The sequence below is a fragment of the Rhodamnia argentea genome, chromosome 9 (assembly GCF_020921035.1).
Source record: "Rhodamnia argentea isolate NSW1041297 chromosome 9, ASM2092103v1, whole genome shotgun sequence".
Classification (NCBI taxonomy): domain Eukaryota; kingdom Viridiplantae; phylum Streptophyta; class Magnoliopsida; order Myrtales; family Myrtaceae; genus Rhodamnia; species Rhodamnia argentea.
In genome coordinates, this window is record NC_063158.1 from 2,123,901 (window position 1) to 2,141,042 (window position 17,142).

At 39.2% G+C, this 17,142-nt stretch overlaps 2 protein-coding genes across 2 annotated transcripts; one reads left to right on the top strand and one right to left on the bottom strand.

Annotated features, from left to right (window-relative positions):
- Positions 1-4,752: 4,752 nt before the first annotated feature.
- Positions 4,753-7,463, top strand: LOC115740803 (endoglucanase-like). Its single transcript, XM_030674397.2, has 8 exons — positions 4,753-5,024; positions 5,239-5,451; positions 5,596-5,796; positions 5,887-5,964; positions 6,028-6,180; positions 6,285-6,393; positions 6,505-6,671; positions 6,890-7,463. The coding sequence occupies exons 1-8, from the start codon at positions 4,779-4,781 to the stop codon at positions 7,259-7,261; spliced, it is 1,539 nt and encodes a 512-aa protein (XP_030530257.2). The 5' UTR covers positions 4,753-4,778; the 3' UTR covers positions 7,262-7,463.
- A 662-nt stretch (positions 7,464-8,125) lies between these two features.
- On the bottom strand, positions 8,126-9,525 carry LOC115740886 (probable WRKY transcription factor 27). The gene is made up of 3 exons (XM_030674528.2): positions 8,982-9,525; positions 8,781-8,894; positions 8,126-8,595 (listed from the first exon to the last, which is right to left on the bottom strand). Exons 1-3 carry the CDS (start codon positions 9,341-9,343, stop codon positions 8,136-8,138), a joined length of 936 nt encoding a protein of 311 aa, XP_030530388.1. The 5' UTR covers positions 9,344-9,525; the 3' UTR covers positions 8,126-8,135.
- Positions 9,526-17,142: the final 7,617 nt, after the last annotated feature.

Sequence of the window (17,142 nt, forward strand, 5' to 3'; positions counted from 1 at the left end):
TAGTTTAGACCGCATACGCAAGGATCTTACTATCTAAGAGCCCATGATACAACCTATACGTTCTATGAATTGATTGAGTTCGGGCTTTCGACCTATGCCTGTCACCTTGATTCGACTCTGCTCATAATTTGTGGAATTTGAATATGTGACATCCAGTCCCTCAACTGGCTATCCTAGCGCTCCAATTAGTTACACCAACCCGGGATTGACGACGTCGGGTCTTTGTCCGTGCATCCCATTTTTTGTGTGAGCATTTCATATATGCCAGACTAATTATAGCCAAAACTTGTATCAGATTGATGATAGCAAGAGAAGGTTACATAAATATTTAGTTTAAACATCGCAAGTTGTCTATATTCATTTCGTGCAAAAAAAAAAAGGCAATATCCAATGTAACCCCAGCTGAAACTCATCATCCTCGTCCTCTCCGCACATATGCTCTTCGTCTAATGCCACTCTACAAGTTTAGAAAAGCTTGAAAAACTAGAACTCGTCCTCAATGGCGAGAAGTGACCCGCACGCTGTACCTTGTTGCATCGACAACACAAGAGGGGAGACCACCTAGTTCTAGGTTTGATTCGATTGATCATGTCTCTTCAAGTGATTGAATTTGCAAATGTGGTCCGTCAAAGGGATAGTGAGAGGTTGTAGATACGAGAGCAATCGCGTACGGAGGCACGCCGAACACAAGCGAATTAGAAACGACAATGGAGAGTGTAAATGAACAATAAAGAAAAGAACACTAAGACATATTTACATGATTTGGCAATTGAGAAGAGTAGTTGTTTCTGCGAGATTTTGTGGGACACTCCCTCTCTCACGTATAGGTTGAGAGGTAAATAGGAGCCTGGAAAGATTTGAAGTCGAGACCTCCCGCTCCGATACCGTATGAGATTTTATGAGATCACCGTCAACTGATTGAGGGTAATCACAAGTGAGAATGAAGACTAATATCTCGAGAACCCCCCGTATTGCAATATACATGCAAAATCCACACATATTGAGAGGAAACAGAGGTGGCTTTCAAGGATTTTACGGAATAGGAATGTTTAACATCCTCAACAAGAACAGGAATTCTGTCTTTCTTTTCTCTTTCTTCTTGCTCTACTTCACAATCCGATTTCTGCCATTGCTATGATCTCTTATTTTGCAGAGGTTTTTCTGCAATTTAACTGTAACGCTTTCTTCATATACAATCACAATGTTCATGTTACACGTGAATGGAGCAGCGGGAACAATGCAGTAAAAACGGAAAATTATAAAAAAAGTCTAAAAACTATTGTAATTGTGCCAATTCAGTCATTAATCTTTTTCTTTTTGTCAATTGAATTCTAAACCTTTTACATTTGTATCAATTCAATCCTTTTGACCGGTCGGCGCTGACATGGACAATTTTAATAATAGTTTAATATTTTTTCAATTATTTTATTTTTTTATTTTTTCTTTCTTTTCTTCCTCTTTCTCTTTCTATTTGTTTTTTTCTTCTCACTAGCCGATGAGCTCTAGCGATGCCGGCCATAATGGGTTACAAAAAATAGACAAGAAAGAAGGAAAAGAATAAAGAAAATAAAATAAAAAATTCGTTGACAACCCCGACGTGGCATCGCCAATCGAAAGGACTGAATTAGCACAAATGCAAATGGTTTAGGACTTAATTGGTAACAAAAAAAAATATTTAGAACTAAATTGACACCATTGCAATAGATTTAGGATTTTTTTTGGTAATTTTTCCTAGTAGAAACTATTGCATGTCAAGTTCTTCTCCAATTGTTCCACAGAAACAAGCCAACTGTTTGGTATGAAATTGATATGTTGAATTTTTCGTGTAGAAAATCCCTATATTTTGCCCTCTTAAAACATAGATCTGTCCCCAATCTTTTTGGTCACCCTCTTTGGAAAGTCTTTTAAGTCACACAAAAGAGGCTGGTAACGTAAATTTTAGTTATTATAGGATTAATACCACGAAATATCTCAAGTCCGGCAAATTAAAAAATTACAAAAACGAAGCATTCGTTTTGAACAATAAAGAGCGATTAATCAAGTTCGACAACACATTTTCCAACAAGCCTTACAAGGAGTTCTAGGAACTCTGAATAGTTGTTTGAACAATGAGTTACATCTACATACTATCGGTGCTAATATTGGCATGTTTGGGGCGATGAAAGAAATAACTGATTAGTCCTTCTACTATAGGCATTATTTTTTTTCTTATCCTAAATTAATTTTTTAACCACCAAAAACCCCAAACTTGTATACCTAACAAATTTACCCTCCGTTAGTTTTCGATAAATTGGATTAATATCACGAAAACCTCAAATTAGTACGCCGATTACAAACGGAGGATAAAAACTCCAAACCGGTACACCCGCTAACTGCCACATGTCATCCGACTCGGTTATTTGACAGTAAATTCTAACGAAAACTAATGGATGGTAAATTTATTACAGGTGTATCAGTTTGAGATTTTTTATGGTAAAAAAAATTAGTTTGTGGTAAATTTTTCACAAATTTACCAGTTTGAGATTTTTCGTGACATTATTATAAAGTTGGTAATCACTCTAATTGAGGTTAACCTATTCTAAAAATAGTTGGTACATTTGAACAGTTGGAAAGCAAGTCAAGTAAAAGTAGCTATTCAATCATAACAAATTTGGTAAATATAACAAACAACCAATTAGCATTAGTAAGCAAGCCAAATAAGTTGATTACTAAAAAATAATTGGCAACTTAATTAGAGAAAAGTAGTCACAAATATATTTACTTGATAAATCGTTGTTGTTGGTAAGAAATGTAAATAAAAGGTGGTAAATGATAGGACAAATGTTTTGCTTGTATGACATAAGGGAAGTTGGTATGTCAAAAACAATTCAAATAGACATTAGTAAAATAAGGGCTTAAGTACACCCCAAGTGCCATAAGTTGTGTACGGCGCTCACTTTAGTGCCAAAACTTTCAAATCGATCACTTTAGTGCTAAGTTTTTGTAACTTCGATCACTTAAGTGCCAACTTCTTTTAAAAACGATCACTTTAGTACCAAAGCTAACGTGGCTTGCAGAACATTCGACACGTGGTATTTTTTTATTAATATTTGAGATGACGTGACTCGGTGAATTTGATACTAAAGTGATCGTTTTTAAAAGAAGTTGGCACTTAAGTGATCGAAGTTACAAAAACTTAGCACTAAAGTGATCGTTTTGAAAGTTTTGGCAATCAAGTGATCGAAGTTACAAAAACTTAACACTAAAGTGATCGATTTGAAAGTTTTGGCACTAAAGTGAGCGCCGTACACAACTTATGGCACTTGAGGTGTACTTAAGCCGTAAAATAAGAGTTTGTAATGCAAAAGTAGTTGATAACTTAATATGAGAAAAGTTATTAGTCACTCCAAGTGTGGTTGATAATTTACCAAAAAAAGCTGGTAGATTCTAAAAAAATTAAGCCAGACAAATAAAATGACAACTCAATAGAAAAGTTGGTAAATATAAAAAAAAAAAAAATCCCAAAAATATTGGTAATAGACAAGAATGAGACTTGGTAAATTAAAACTAGTTGGTAGATTAATACGAGAAAAAATGCTAAGTTGCCCAAATAAAGATTGGTAAGTTCACATGAGAATTGATAAATCACATGTGTCCGTAAGAAAGACAAATAAGGTTTGTAAATAATAGCAGAAGTTGATGAACGAAAAAATCAAATAAAAATTGATACATAACTAACTGGTAACCTAAAACAAGATGGTAATTTCATCGGTAAGATGTTGTTAATCATCCAAAGGAATAATTCGAAAATTAAATTACCATTTGGAGAAGCATGTGGTCTGCGTAGGAAACTGGCATTTTCCCTTCTCTTTTTTTTCCCGTTCTATCCTACTTCTATGTAAGAGCAGCAGTATGAGTTCATGGACATGGATGAGAATCTTTGAGGTATGTGGTAAAGTCTGGTTCAGCTTTGGAGTCGACAACTAAAACACGAAACCAAGGAGTGAATTTGGAGAAGTCTGCTAGAAAATGGTAAAGAAATTGTGGATCTTACATAGCCAAAAACAGAGAAATTATTGGAAGCTGAATGCTCATGCCCACGTTGAGGAATGGGAGGTTAGAGTCTTATCTTCGTCATCTTCTACACCATCCTTCCTAAGATACTTCACGCAATGTCCACTCTGCTACATCATTCCCACATTTAACACACCTGCATATTTCAGTCCAAGCCGACAATATCGTGCAATTTCGTGGAACTACTGTCAACCGTTCTAAAAACTTAAACTGTTAGATGAATGTGTGGTTTAATATTTCAATATGCCAAAAGCTTATTTGGTACAATTTCTGATTTTCTCGTATTTGGTAACTTACAAAAATCTGGCTAGAGCCTATTGATGGTTACGCGTTCTTCTGCTTAGAAACTCGTCCCGTCTAGAGAATAGAAATAGAAACTATTACTGAAAAAAAATTGTTCCCCAGAACGAAAATTTTACCATACAATCTGAAAGATTCGAACTCAAGACCTTCTTACTTTAATATCATATGAGATTTCGTGAAACAGCAACCAACCTTTCTAAAAGCTTTAGCTATTAGATGAATGCATGGTTTAGTAGCAAAATAGTTCAATACATAAGTTAGTCTCAGAAATGCATCTTGAGAAGTTAGGCGATTTTTTTTTTTTTTTTTTCTGACATCTTAAGATCGCATCCATTTTTGGTAATGCGCTTCTTCTATATATGGAGTCGGACCTGTCCACATTCCTTCCAATTGATCAAGCTTCTCTAGCGGGAGAAAAAATCATGGGCCAGCGGCATTGTGGGATGATGTTGTTCTTGATATTGTTCTGCTGGTGTGTAATGGCGAGTCATGAAGACTTGGCTCACGCCGAGGCAGACCAAGGGTTGTGCCTCGGAGATTTTGACTACGGTGACGTGCTCAGCAAGGCCATTCTATTCTTCGAAGGCCAGCGGTCGGGGAAGTTGCCGGCGGGCCAGCGAGTCAAATGGAGGGGTGACTCTGCGCTATCAGACGGCAGGCTTGAGAATGTAATATACTTCCTGAATCACTGTTTATGTCCGACACGTCAATTACTCATACATCTGGACGGAATATCGTCAGTTTCTGTCTTGAAGTTTATTATATTATCGAGTTAGAGCATTGTCCTATGTTGTTGACAACCCTAATAGACATACAATTCCTTATCATTGACCCGGAAAATTTGTCCTCCAAATCAGAGACCTGATGGTGCTTTTTCGGCAGGTGAACTTGGTTGGAGGATACTACGACGCCGGCGACAACGTCAAGTTCAGTTGGCCGATGGCATTCACTGTCACCCTGTTGAGCTGGACTGCTACAGAGTACCAGAGGGAGATCTCCGCGACCAACCAGCTCCGGTATTTGCAAAGCGCAATCAAATGGGGGACCGACTTCCTATTACGAGCTCACGCTTCGCCTACCACACTATATACGCAGGTCCGGTGCTGTCTCGTTCTACATCAGATGTATAGCCTAATTTGCTTTACCATCTGAATTAAGACTTGTACAATTATTTTCGCTGATCTCGATCATTGTAAGAGTCATTATAACGCGGTCTAACGTTGCACGTCACTTTCATAGGTGGGAGACGGAAACTCGGATCACCAATGCTGGGAACGCCCCGAAGACATGGACACGGCCAGGACGCTCTATAAGATCAACTCTAGTTCGCCAGGAACAGAAGCGGCAGCTGAAGCGGCCGCCGCTCTTTCTGCAGCTTCAATTGTTTTTAAGTCCGTCGACTCCAACTACTCCACGCTGCTTCTGAGGACATCGAAATCCGTAAGAGCTGAGAATCCCTGTGAATATAGATTCCTCGTACCTCATAAATTATAATGTCACACTGAGGCACGAGCACTGTCACTGTTTCAGCTGTTTGAATTGGCAGACAAGTATAGAGGATCTTACCAGGGCTCGTGCCCTTTCTACTGCTCTTACTCAGGCTACCAGGTAAATCCCACAAAGTCGTTGGTTCTTTTCCTGAAATCATTGACTAAACTCAAGTTCTTGCAGGATGAGCTTTTATGGGCTAGTGTTTGGCTATACAAGGCAAGTGGAGACAGCAACTACTTGAACTATGTGTTGAGCAACCAGGGTTGGAGCCGGGCGGTTTCCGAGTTCAGCTGGGACAACAAATTTGCTGGCGCGCAAGTGCTCTTGGCAGAGGTAACATCCTTCGTTGATCGAAAACACTATTACCGTCTTCCGAAGCTGAAACATCCGATTATCTCTGGCGGAAATGTATCCACTAATCCAGCTCCTTTGATCAGGAGTTCCACGGTGGCAAGAACAGTTTGGCCCAGTTCAAAAGTGACGCGGCATCATTCGTGTGTGCTTTGATGCCCGGAAGTAGCTCTGTCCAGATCAAGACAACGCTCGGTACACACTCTCGGATTTTCTACTCCATTGGGATTTTCAAATTTCCACTCTTGTGATAGGTGAGCTGCCCAGGGAAAGAGAGTGAATAGCTCAGATACATCATGTTTGCAGGTGGTCTGCTGTATACTCGAGACAGTTCGAATCTGCAGTACGCGACGAGCGCGTCAATGGTGCTCCTGATACATTCAAAGATGTTGAGCGAGGGTCACATCGACGGAGTCCAATGCGGGTCCGCGCATTTCTCTGCCTCTCAAATTAGAGAATTCGCGAAATCACAGGTTAAACGCTACGTTCCTCCTCAGACAAAGGCATACAGATCCTAGTCATATTACGCGTATCGAGATAATTCGAACAGGAACATAACGTTGAATTGACAAACCAAGCAGGCGATGGATCCATGTTAAATCCAGATTGAAACGTGTTCGTGAACTTCAGTCACCCAAAATGAAGTACGTAGGGAACATTTTTGTGATCATGGTATGTTAATGTTTCTCAGGTGGACTACATATTGGGGAAGAATCCTATGAACATGTCATACATGGTGGGCTGGGGCACCAAATACCCGAGGCAGCTTCACCACCGTGGCGCATCGATCCCGTCCATCCACATCCACCCTGCTAAGGTTGGCTGCCATGACGGTCTCACGACGTACTATTCATCAACCAGTCCGAACCCGAACACGCATGAGGGGGCGATCGTGGGCGGGCCTGACTCGAATGACCAGTTTAGTGATTTGAGATCGGATTACTCACACTCGGAGCCTATGACGTACATGAATGCAGCCTTCGTGGGGGCAGTGGCTGCTTTGGTTTCTGGAACCCAAAAAGAGTGTGTGGGGACGAAGAAGACGGAGATTCGTTCGTTGTAATAAAATAGAAACATACATTCGCTCAAAATCAAGTGCTCTTAAGTGAGAATGACTTTAAAGAACAGTGGGATGACCACTAATGCATTTGTCACAAATTCATACCAATCGGCAGAATTATTTAAATTCTGATGTAAAAGGTTTATAGAGATTTATGTCTTTTTTGTTCTACTAATAGAAGCAGATAGCATGATGTCAGGTCTAATGACACGAAATCAATGGGAAATTTACGTTAAAATCATAGGACCCTATGAGATATTATTACTGCTAAGACTTTGGTTAACTCCAATAACAATTGAATGAAAGCACATAACTCATGTGAAATAATTTATTGAAAGAAAGACATTTTCCTACTATCTTAACATTTGTATAGATTATAAAGGTGTGTTTGTTTTGCAGAAAATAAATAATTTTGAAAAATAATTTTCAAAGTATAATCGCTTGTATCGCTTACAAAAGCGAATGAACGAAAAAAAAAAATCATCGAAAAGGAACCCTAATGAACTTTTGGTCCATTTTGACTCTTATATGTGTTTATCCTCTTTTTATGGTTTTTTTTGTCTTTCTCATTTATTGCCTTCCTTTTCTATGATTCAGTAGGGAAGAGGATGGGGCCCGTGGCTTTGGTCACCCGGTTGACAAAACGCTCCAAAACGTGCACAAGTTGATTGCATATCTAGAAAATTTGAAAAAAAAATTATGTCTTAAGTCTCTCAATTATTGAAACACATGCATGAGCATGACGTTCCATGATCCTTGCAGTTATTAAATTACAATTGAGAAGCAAACTTAAAAAACCATCATCACTTGGACAAGAATACCTCAAGATGTGATTCGTTAATATCATTCTGTCGAACGAGTTCTTTGTGAGGCGATTTTAGCTGCAGCCGGCGAGGCCTAGATCCATGACCATCTCGTTTAACTCCTCGAACCCCATGAATATTTCATCGCTGAAGAACGACGTCCGGTCAACGTTGTTCTCGTCGCTCCCACCCAATAACCTGCTCCCGCAGCTGGACAATTGCTCCTTGTCTTCTTCAGAAAGAGTCGCGACGAGCGGAGGAGTCGTTGGAGACCGAACGGCGGTCAAGCCCGGAGACTCACATGCGCTGTTGGCTAGAGGCCCACACCTGTTGCCTTTAACTATGGCGGATTGCTTTGCTTTAGGGGGAGCGAACTTGTTCCTGGTGCTGCCGGCGAGCGTGTTCCGGCGAGTCAGGTGGGTGTGGCTGTGCTCGCCGGTGTAGGCCACGACAAAGACGCTGGGGTCGGAGCTGCTTCGTTCGACTTGTTTCCTTGCCAAACAACCCTTTGAGCTGCTGCACCTATAGTAGCTCCTATTAATGCACAAATTTTTCCAACCCAAGCAACACATTCAGTTAGGTCAAGTGAAATAATGTGGGTCCGAGAGGAAAAAAAATTGAAACGTTGCCCGTTGCCAAGAAAATTTGTGGAACTGAGATTAATTTAAACTCAGCCATTCAGTGCAAATTGAAGCTCAAGTTGCATCCTTTGGACCGACCTGGGATAGGGCGAACCCTTGATCGGTTTCTGGCCGTACTTGCGCCAAGCCCACATGTCCGACGAGATCCCGTCCGCCGTCACATGGTGCACCTCCCTTTTCTGCTGATTCTTCCTAATTATCCAATTAAACCTAATCAATCTTTTGATGAACATCAACGCGCAAACCAATTCTCATAATAAGAAGATCTATTTCTCTTACCTTCTCCTTTGTTTAGCTCCATCATAATGAACTGCCTGGCTCGTCGTCGAAGCATCCGTCAAGGGCTCTTCTTCCTTCAGCTTATTCTCGGCCTCTTCAATCACTTCTTCGGATTTCGATGCCGCATCACTCACAGACAGCGGCACTGGATAGAACGGCTTGTAGAGCTGCTCCCAATCATCTAAGAGTGCCGACGTCTCGGCAAACTCAGGAAACCCGGCGAAGAGGAACTCTTCCTGTTGCGGGCTGGCAACAGACCACCACATCGCACAATCCGTGACGTCGTAACAAGTCTCGCCAACGCTGCACCCCCGGACGACAGCCTGCAGATCCCAATCATGGACGCAGCACGTGGGATTCATTGCACAGTAGGAGATTATCTCAGATCAAAGGTTTGATAAAAAGAAGGTAAGGGAGGAGGATGTTTATATATTGGGAGAGATTTCGGGTGACGAATTCAAAAGTTGCGAGCTTGAGGTGTCCAGTTGCGCCTCAACCCCCGAGTTCTTGCATCAATATTCTGGGTTTGACTATGCGGAAAAAGTCAGACGATTTTAAAAATATGATGGGCATTGAATGAATGGATGCGTGAATCAGCAAAAGATATAGATAGTCCTTCTTATATACAAGTTGCAGGAGACGCCAAGACTTTCTTTGGATCTATTGGTGGCTAAAGTTGATTCTCTATCTTTTTCCATTGCCCTTCCTTCACTTTCGGGGATGACTTTGAACTTTTGGCGTTTATGAAAAGCTCCAATTGTTTTTTTTCTTTTTTTGGACTGTTTACAAGTCGGCTGTGGACTTGGGAAATTGGGGGAGATCTTGCTGGAAAACTTCTGCCTTACTTTTCGGGTCAGTCCACAATATGGGAAGAAGAAGAAGAAAATGAACAATCTAGGAAATTTCCCGCTTAGGGTTATACTATTGTTCATAAAGTAAGTAACACAAAGATCTTAGAGGTTTAATGGGATAAGAGTCGTTTCATGAAAATGTCAAACTTGAAAGTTTGAAAATGGCTGCCATATGGAGAAAGTCAAAAGGAAAAATATATGAATAAACAGATACAGAGTTGCTAGTGGGATTGGTGCAAATTTTATTGGAATTCTTGCATGGGGATGCCACTATATCCATAAACAAAATAATCCTCTGACGTTTGTGACACAGTGGTAACGATTGACACGAATTTCACGACATTGCAAAAGCTCGCACACAAGCGCAAAGGATCGCTTGAAAGGCCAGTATAAAAAAAAAAATACAATTAAATTATATTCACTAGAAATTCTAAAACTTATCAGTAAAGTAAAATCAAGTACTAAAACTTTCAGAAAGTGCAATCAAATTCTAAAACTTGATAAATTAGTGTGATCTAGTCCTTCCGTTCACTCCGTCCAATTCGATTAAAGAAAATTGCCGACATGGCATTTTTATTAGGGTTAATACCATGAAAAACCCTAAACCGGTACACCCGTGACAAATTTACCCCAAACTATTTTTTTGACCACGAAAAACCCCAAACCGGTACATATGTGACAAATTTACCCCAAACTATTTTTTTTACCACCAAAAACCCTAAACTGGTATATTTGTGACAAATTTACCCTAAACTAATTATTTTGACCACGAAATACCCTAAACCGGTACACATGTGACAAATTCACCCCCCGTTAAATCGTCACTTTGTTTTGGCTTTTGGTCCGCTACGGTATGGGAGGACACAACCCTTGGTGCTCCACCCATCCGTGCGCTATGGATGGTGTCATCGTACAAGAAGAGACTACTGAAGGAAGGAGGTTCACGATTTGACATAAATAGATAAGCCTTAGGGGCAGCCGGCGGCGAAGATCCCGACCATGGAGACCATGGGGATAACCTGGTAACAATGATACGGAAAGCAAGTCTTCGATCTTACAAAGAAATGCGATGGCTCGAAGACCTCGTCTCTAATGCTTTTGCCTTCCACGAGACCGTACTTGTCAGATCCGAAGATCGTCTATCTCAAATTGATAAACCAGTAACAAATAGAGGGTTAGAACCCCATATTGATATACCCGTCAACTATCACATGTCACTAAATCAACAATTTGATAGTTAAATTTAATGAAAATTAATGGAGGGTCAATTTGTCACATGTGTACCGGTTTAGGATAAATTTGTCACAGGTGTACCAGTTTAGGGTTTTTTGTGGTCAAAAAAATAATTTGGGGTAAATTTGTCACAAGTGTACCAGTTTGGGGTTTTCCATGGTATTAACCCTTTTTATTACTTTATCTCTCCTACTTGGCGTTGACGTGGCTGAAACAAGAACAATAAGTCCAAAGCAACGTTGTGGTAGTCCAAATTTGATTTTTAATATAAACATTAATTAATTTTTTTTTTAAAAAGCAAAACCAGCGAGGACCCATGCTAGCTCCCATTGCTGTCGGCCCCCATCCTCACCGAAAGGGCCGGCGATGATGGGGCAAGGGTCGGCAGGGGTTGCCGGGCCTTTAGTGACTTAATTACACTTTGGTAGCAAGTTTTAAGACTTCTAATGAACATATTTCTAGTACCAATAATCAATTTTAGAACTCAATTGCACTTTAATGGCAGGTTTTAGGTTTGCTAACACCCTAAATACTAACACAACCCTAGGAATTTAGAAAATCAAATATAAGTGGAAAGAAAGAAATAGGAAAAAAAATCAGCTTTTGGAACCGTGCTGTATAAGCTCATATCGCAATGATCAAAGTCACCTATGCTCCCAGATTAATAAACCAAAGGTGAAGGGGCTCAGCTCAAGAAGAAGGACAATCGTGGCTCGTTCCTTTCAAAGTCTCTGCTCCTTTTCAGGTTCATGGTTGGTGGAGAAATCATTTGTACTCCGATGTCGATTGAACGAGTGGTTTAAGGGGTTCGTACCGTTTCAAAGAAACTGTGAGTTACATAACGAGTACATATTGCAAAAAAAAAAAAAAAGTGTAGGATAAGTGAATCGGACCTCTAGTATGCACACAGTAAAAGGTTCTTCACTTTTTGCCGTCACTCGGTAGTCCGGACTCTTCCTCGAATAATTTGGATAGCTCTTGAATGGTGAAATTTTTCAAGTACCTTATTGGAAACACAAACTGCTTTTGGTCGATCTTGCATGCAGAAATAGGAAAAAAGGATCTGTCATTAACCATTTTGTCCCCACTGAATGGTTTCTTTCTCCTTTCTTTCTTTTTATTTTTCAACTTGCCTTAACTAGTGCATGGTGTGGATATACACATTTTCCTGTGGCAATAGTTCAATTTCATCGGTTCATACTGCTATTTAAATGTCTTCTGGCAACCCTACGGAAGGTGGAAGACTGAATATATCACTATCTATGTACTTGAAATTTCAGAAATTTCTGGGTCCCCCAGCATTGCTCGCCAATGTGACACGGCGTGTCTAACAAATTACTCAATGCCTCGGTTGGTATGGATAATACAAAAACCGGCAGGAACCGACACTGGACTACTTTTCGGTGACCTTTGATCTTGTGATTCATCGAGAGAATGTGGTTAATCAAGTGGACAACCAAAGTCAGAGGGCACATGTCAGAATGAGCAATTGAAGAATGGCTTTTGACTTTGTGATGAATATGTCGGATTTGACGAGATCCAATTCAAGTATGTGGCCTATCAATTCTAGTATTTTACGAGAATATTTTTGTCAGATCCAATTGAGCTTCTAGAACCCATATCATAAACCTCAATAGACAGTTGAGATTAGGCTACTTTAGGATTGGTCCCATCACTGCCTCTATATAAGATCTCTTTTTGTGGAGAACGGCTAACGCTTTTCTCACGCTTTTGCTTCTTCCACAAAATCACAGAGGAAAAAAAATACACATCTATCACAATTATTTTAGAGGAGAGTGGTGAAGATCTATACCATAAAAGACATTCTCTCTTATCGGATCAATAATGGCTTCCTTTGATTCGGATACGTTACATCTATCAATTCCGTTTTACGTTCGTGTGATTGAAAGATCCTATCAATTTAACATGTGGTATCAAAGCGATGGCTTATTCAACGTACGGACATAGTTATAATGTTTATTATGATCTTTTGTCGCCTTTTATGATTGATTCATGGTATTTTGTTGATGATGGAATAAGTATATGACGATAATTGATAATGCTGCCAAAAGAAAGAACACGCAGCCGTGCTTTCCTTGCAGTGGATCAGGTGCTCGTAAGTTACCTCGGACAACCCCTTTTGACATAGTGTTGAGCCTCGAGTAGTGGAGTCATGTTGCTAGAGTTTGCTATTTAACATGTTTGAATTGATTAAGATTCTCGGGACGCTCTATACTCGTTGAATTGCACTGCTTTATGGCAGACCATTGTATAGTCTTGAATTCCTCATATGATCTGACTCACTAGATCCAGACGACGTCAGTACTTAAGCATTTGTCTGTCTAAGTGATGGTACTTTCTATTTGACGAGGATATTGCTTTCTTGTCGAGAACCTTGAAATGGGACCAATTGCGGACAATCTGAATGCACTCCTGTACGGCATGATCAGTAGTGCTTGATAATCTCCTTCCTTCTGAGATCGGTGACGGACTTAAAAGACGTTAGTTTTGAGGGCAAGATAATCTATTATGTTCAATAAATTTTTATACTTTATAGTGATTCTAAACTATTTGAGCAGTAATCAGCCCAACGAAAGATTATTGTTTTAAATAGATTTTGATATTGATAAAACTGTCTAATGTTACACTCATGATTAAATTCGTAACTGGCCCGACAGAAAGTTAAAATATTTAATTTTGAGTAGAATGATAATCTGATATGCAGATAAATTGCAAATATGCGATTCGAATTAATTCTGCCCAACAGTAATTTAATTTGATTTATTATTGCCTTATGAAATTTGATGATAAGTTTTGAAAGAATCCATTTAAAGTGTTTATAGTTGGCCCAACGGAAGACTATAGATAACTCTTGGATTTCTTTTGGTAAAGTTATGTGTATTTTACCTTTCGTGTAAGTGAACTGGTTATTTTTCAGTCTACTATAATGATGAATTAAACCATTTATTTGTTTTTGTGGATTTTCTAAAAGGTACTAATGTGCATAATTTTACTGATCTAGCATACAATCCTACTGTTATTACGACTGAGTGGTACAAACTTTAAGAAGTGGAAAGAGCAAATAAGCCTCATTCTTGGGGTCATGGACTTGGATTGTGCATTACGTGTTGACGCTCTCGCCGAACTCATGGATGAAAGCTCAAATGAGCAGAAATCTGTCTATGAAAAGTGGGAGCGATCCAACCACATATCTCTAATGATTATGAAAGGCTCCATAACGACCGCTATTCGGGGAGCATTCCTTACTCTAATAATGCTAAGGAGTACCTTGCTCACATTGAGGGGCGCTCTGATGGTACTTCTAAAGTACAAGCCACTGTTCTTATTTCCAAAATGATTAACCTCAAGTATAATGGAATCAATGGTGTTCGTGAGCACATTATGCGGATGAATAATATGGTTACTGAACTTAATTCCTTGGATATGGAAATCTCTAAAGGTTTTCTTGTTCACTTCATTATGACATTTCTTCCTGCACAGTTTGGTCCTTTTAAGATCAACGATAATACGCAATATGAGAAATGAAAGATGAGCGAGCTGATTTCTATGTGTGTCCAAGAAGAAGAGAGGCTGAAATCCGAACAACCTGACGGTGCTCATGTAATTGCTTTTGGTTCAAACAAAGGAAAAGGAAAGATGCATGGCAAGGATCACAATTATGGAAATAAGGGTACTCATAACTCTATGATTAACAAGGCTGGTCCTTTTGGTTCAAAAGGATCAAGTGGTCCTAAATGTCATTTTTGTAGAACTAAAGGACATGTGAGGAAAGAATGCTCGAAATTATGGCACTAGCTAGAGAAGAACGATAATACTTTATTAAGACATATTTGTTATGAGCCATATCTTGATGATGCTCCTTTAAATACATGGTGGATTGATATTGGTGTAACTCTATACATAACTAATTTATTGCAAGGATTCCTTTAAAAGAAGAAGCTAAATAAGGGAGACCCAAACATTATCGTGGGAAATGGAGAAAAGGTTCTAGTTGAAGCATTTGACACTCTTCATTTGGTGTTGAAAAGTGATTTCAATTTGGATTTAGTTGATACTGTTTATGTTCCCAGTATTACTAAAAACTTAATTTCTGTTTGAAAACTTGATGCTTATGACTATTCGTTTAAGTTCGAGAATAAAAATTGCTCCATTTCTCGTTATGATAAGATCGTTGGTTATAGTCCGTTAGAGGTAAACCTCTACAAACCGTATTTAGATTCTTTGTTTGCTGAATCATTAGTTTCAATGAATATGAATGACAAAGTTGCTAAAGCTGGTAAGAAACGAAAATCAGAGAATGAAATTCCTCAAAATTATGGCATAAACGTCCGGGCCAAATATCACAAGGTAAAATGGAACGCATCATTAAGGATGGAATTCTACATTCTCTAGATTTCTCTGATTTTGACACCTATATTGAATGCATTAAATGAAAGTTTCCAAAGGGCAATAAATATGGTGCCACAAGAAGTAAGGGACTTTTACAAATTATCCACACTGACATTTGTGGCCTTTTTCTTACTCTTGGTATTAGTAGTCATAAGTATTTTATCACTTTCATCGATGACTACTCACGTTATGGTTATGTCTATTTTATCTATAATAAATATGAAGTACTATACATGTTTAAGATCTACAAAGCCAAAATTGAAAATCAATTCGACTTAAAGATTAAAGTTGTAAGATCCGACCGTGAAGGAGAATATTATAGAAGGTTCTCCGAAATAGGTCATAATCCTAGTGCTTTTGCTTTATTTCTAGAGCAATGCGGCATAGTTGCTCAGTATACAATGTTGGGTACTCCCCAACAAAATGGTGTTGCTGAGCCACGAAATCATACTTTAATGGATATGGTACGAAGTATGATATACCATAGCACTTGACCAGAGTGTCTTTGTGTTAAAGCTCTTAAAATAGCAGTGCATATCTTTAATCGGGTTTCCAAGAAATCCGTGGTTACAACATCTTATGAATTGTGGACAAAAAGAAAATCGAGTTTGGGATATCTTCATGTATGGGGTTGTTTGGCTGAGGCAAAGATATATAACCCATAAATGAGGAAACTTGGTGCAGCCTAGGATAGGCTACTCGAACAAAAGAATTGGGAGAGGAACTTGCACACGCGGACTAGAATGAACAATGATTACGGTCTTCGATGGTTGCTCTTCTAGGCCTCCAAGGAAGTTGATAGGACAACGATTCTTCTAGATCGATGACTGCAACTCTTCAAGGATGCAGATTTTTGAAAACCTCCGACTCTTCAAGGACAGAGTGAAAACTCTTCTAGGTTTTCGAGAGGGTATGAACTCTTCAAGGTTCGGGATAATTGCATAAAGCAAATTTTCATTAATCAAGATTGTTTGTCATCTACAGCAATTAGATGGCATTTTATAGCCAAAGAGACGCAAATGAAAATACTAAAATCAAATCTAGAAACTGGAGAACATTAAGAACATAGAAACCATAAAACATTAAAGTTCTTAGAAACTATAAGCCATTAAGAGCGAGATATTTCCCAACGTCTTCGTAACTATCCCAAGGTGTCCTCAAGCTTCCAATGTGTAGGAAATGACAAAGCCTTCATTATGGGGTGGACTCGCGGATGCGGTTTCCGATTTGTGTTCTTTCGATATTGGTAAGACTTGTCGAGCTTGAATGCGGGCTGATCTCCTCGGTCGAGTGAGCTCATCTTCGATGCGGGCTGCATCAAAACTCAACCAAGGACCATAACTTGTTATTTCGTTGGTTACCCTGAAAGATCAAAGATTTTAGATTTTATTGCCCTTTCACATACCAATAAATTTGTTGAAACTAGAAATGCGGTATATTTAGAAAATGCTGATTATAATACCCCTAGAACAATAGACCTTGAGGAAACCCGAGATCAAGTCTCAATTCGGGATTGTGTTTTGATTCCTATTATTCAAGAGTCTAGTGTATCATTAAATTCATCAGAAGGTTCTAGTCCACTAGAGGAGGTACCCAATGAAGAAGATCATAATATATAGCCTATTCTTCCTCCCATTGATGAACAATCTCTTAGGAGATCGGGACGA

What these genes read in the sequence shown, in the direction of transcription:
- LOC115740803 (XM_030674397.2), top strand. Translation starts at nt 4,779, where the DNA reads ATGGGCCAGCGGCATTGTGGGATGATGTTGTTCTTGATATTGTTCTGC. An exon ending in CAGACGGCAGGCTTGAGAAT is followed by an intron (nt 5,025 to 5,238) that starts GTAATATACTTC and finishes CTTTTTCGGCAG; the next exon opens with GTGAACTTGGTTGGAGGATA. An exon ending in GCTCTTACTCAGGCTACCAG is followed by an intron (nt 5,965 to 6,027) that starts GTAAATCCCACA and finishes AAGTTCTTGCAG; the next exon opens with GATGAGCTTTTATGGGCTAG.
- LOC115740886 (XM_030674528.2), bottom strand. Translation starts at nt 9,343, where the DNA reads ATGAATCCCACGTGCTGCGTCCATGATTGGGATCTGCAGGCTGTCGTC. An exon ending in GGAGCTAAACAAAGGAGAAG is followed by an intron (nt 8,895 to 8,981) that starts GTAAGAGAAATA and finishes TTGGATAATTAG; the next exon opens with GAAGAATCAGCAGAAAAGGG. An exon ending in AAGGGTTCGCCCTATCCCAG is followed by an intron (nt 8,596 to 8,780) that starts GTCGGTCCAAAG and finishes GTGCATTAATAG; the next exon opens with GAGCTACTATAGGTGCAGCA.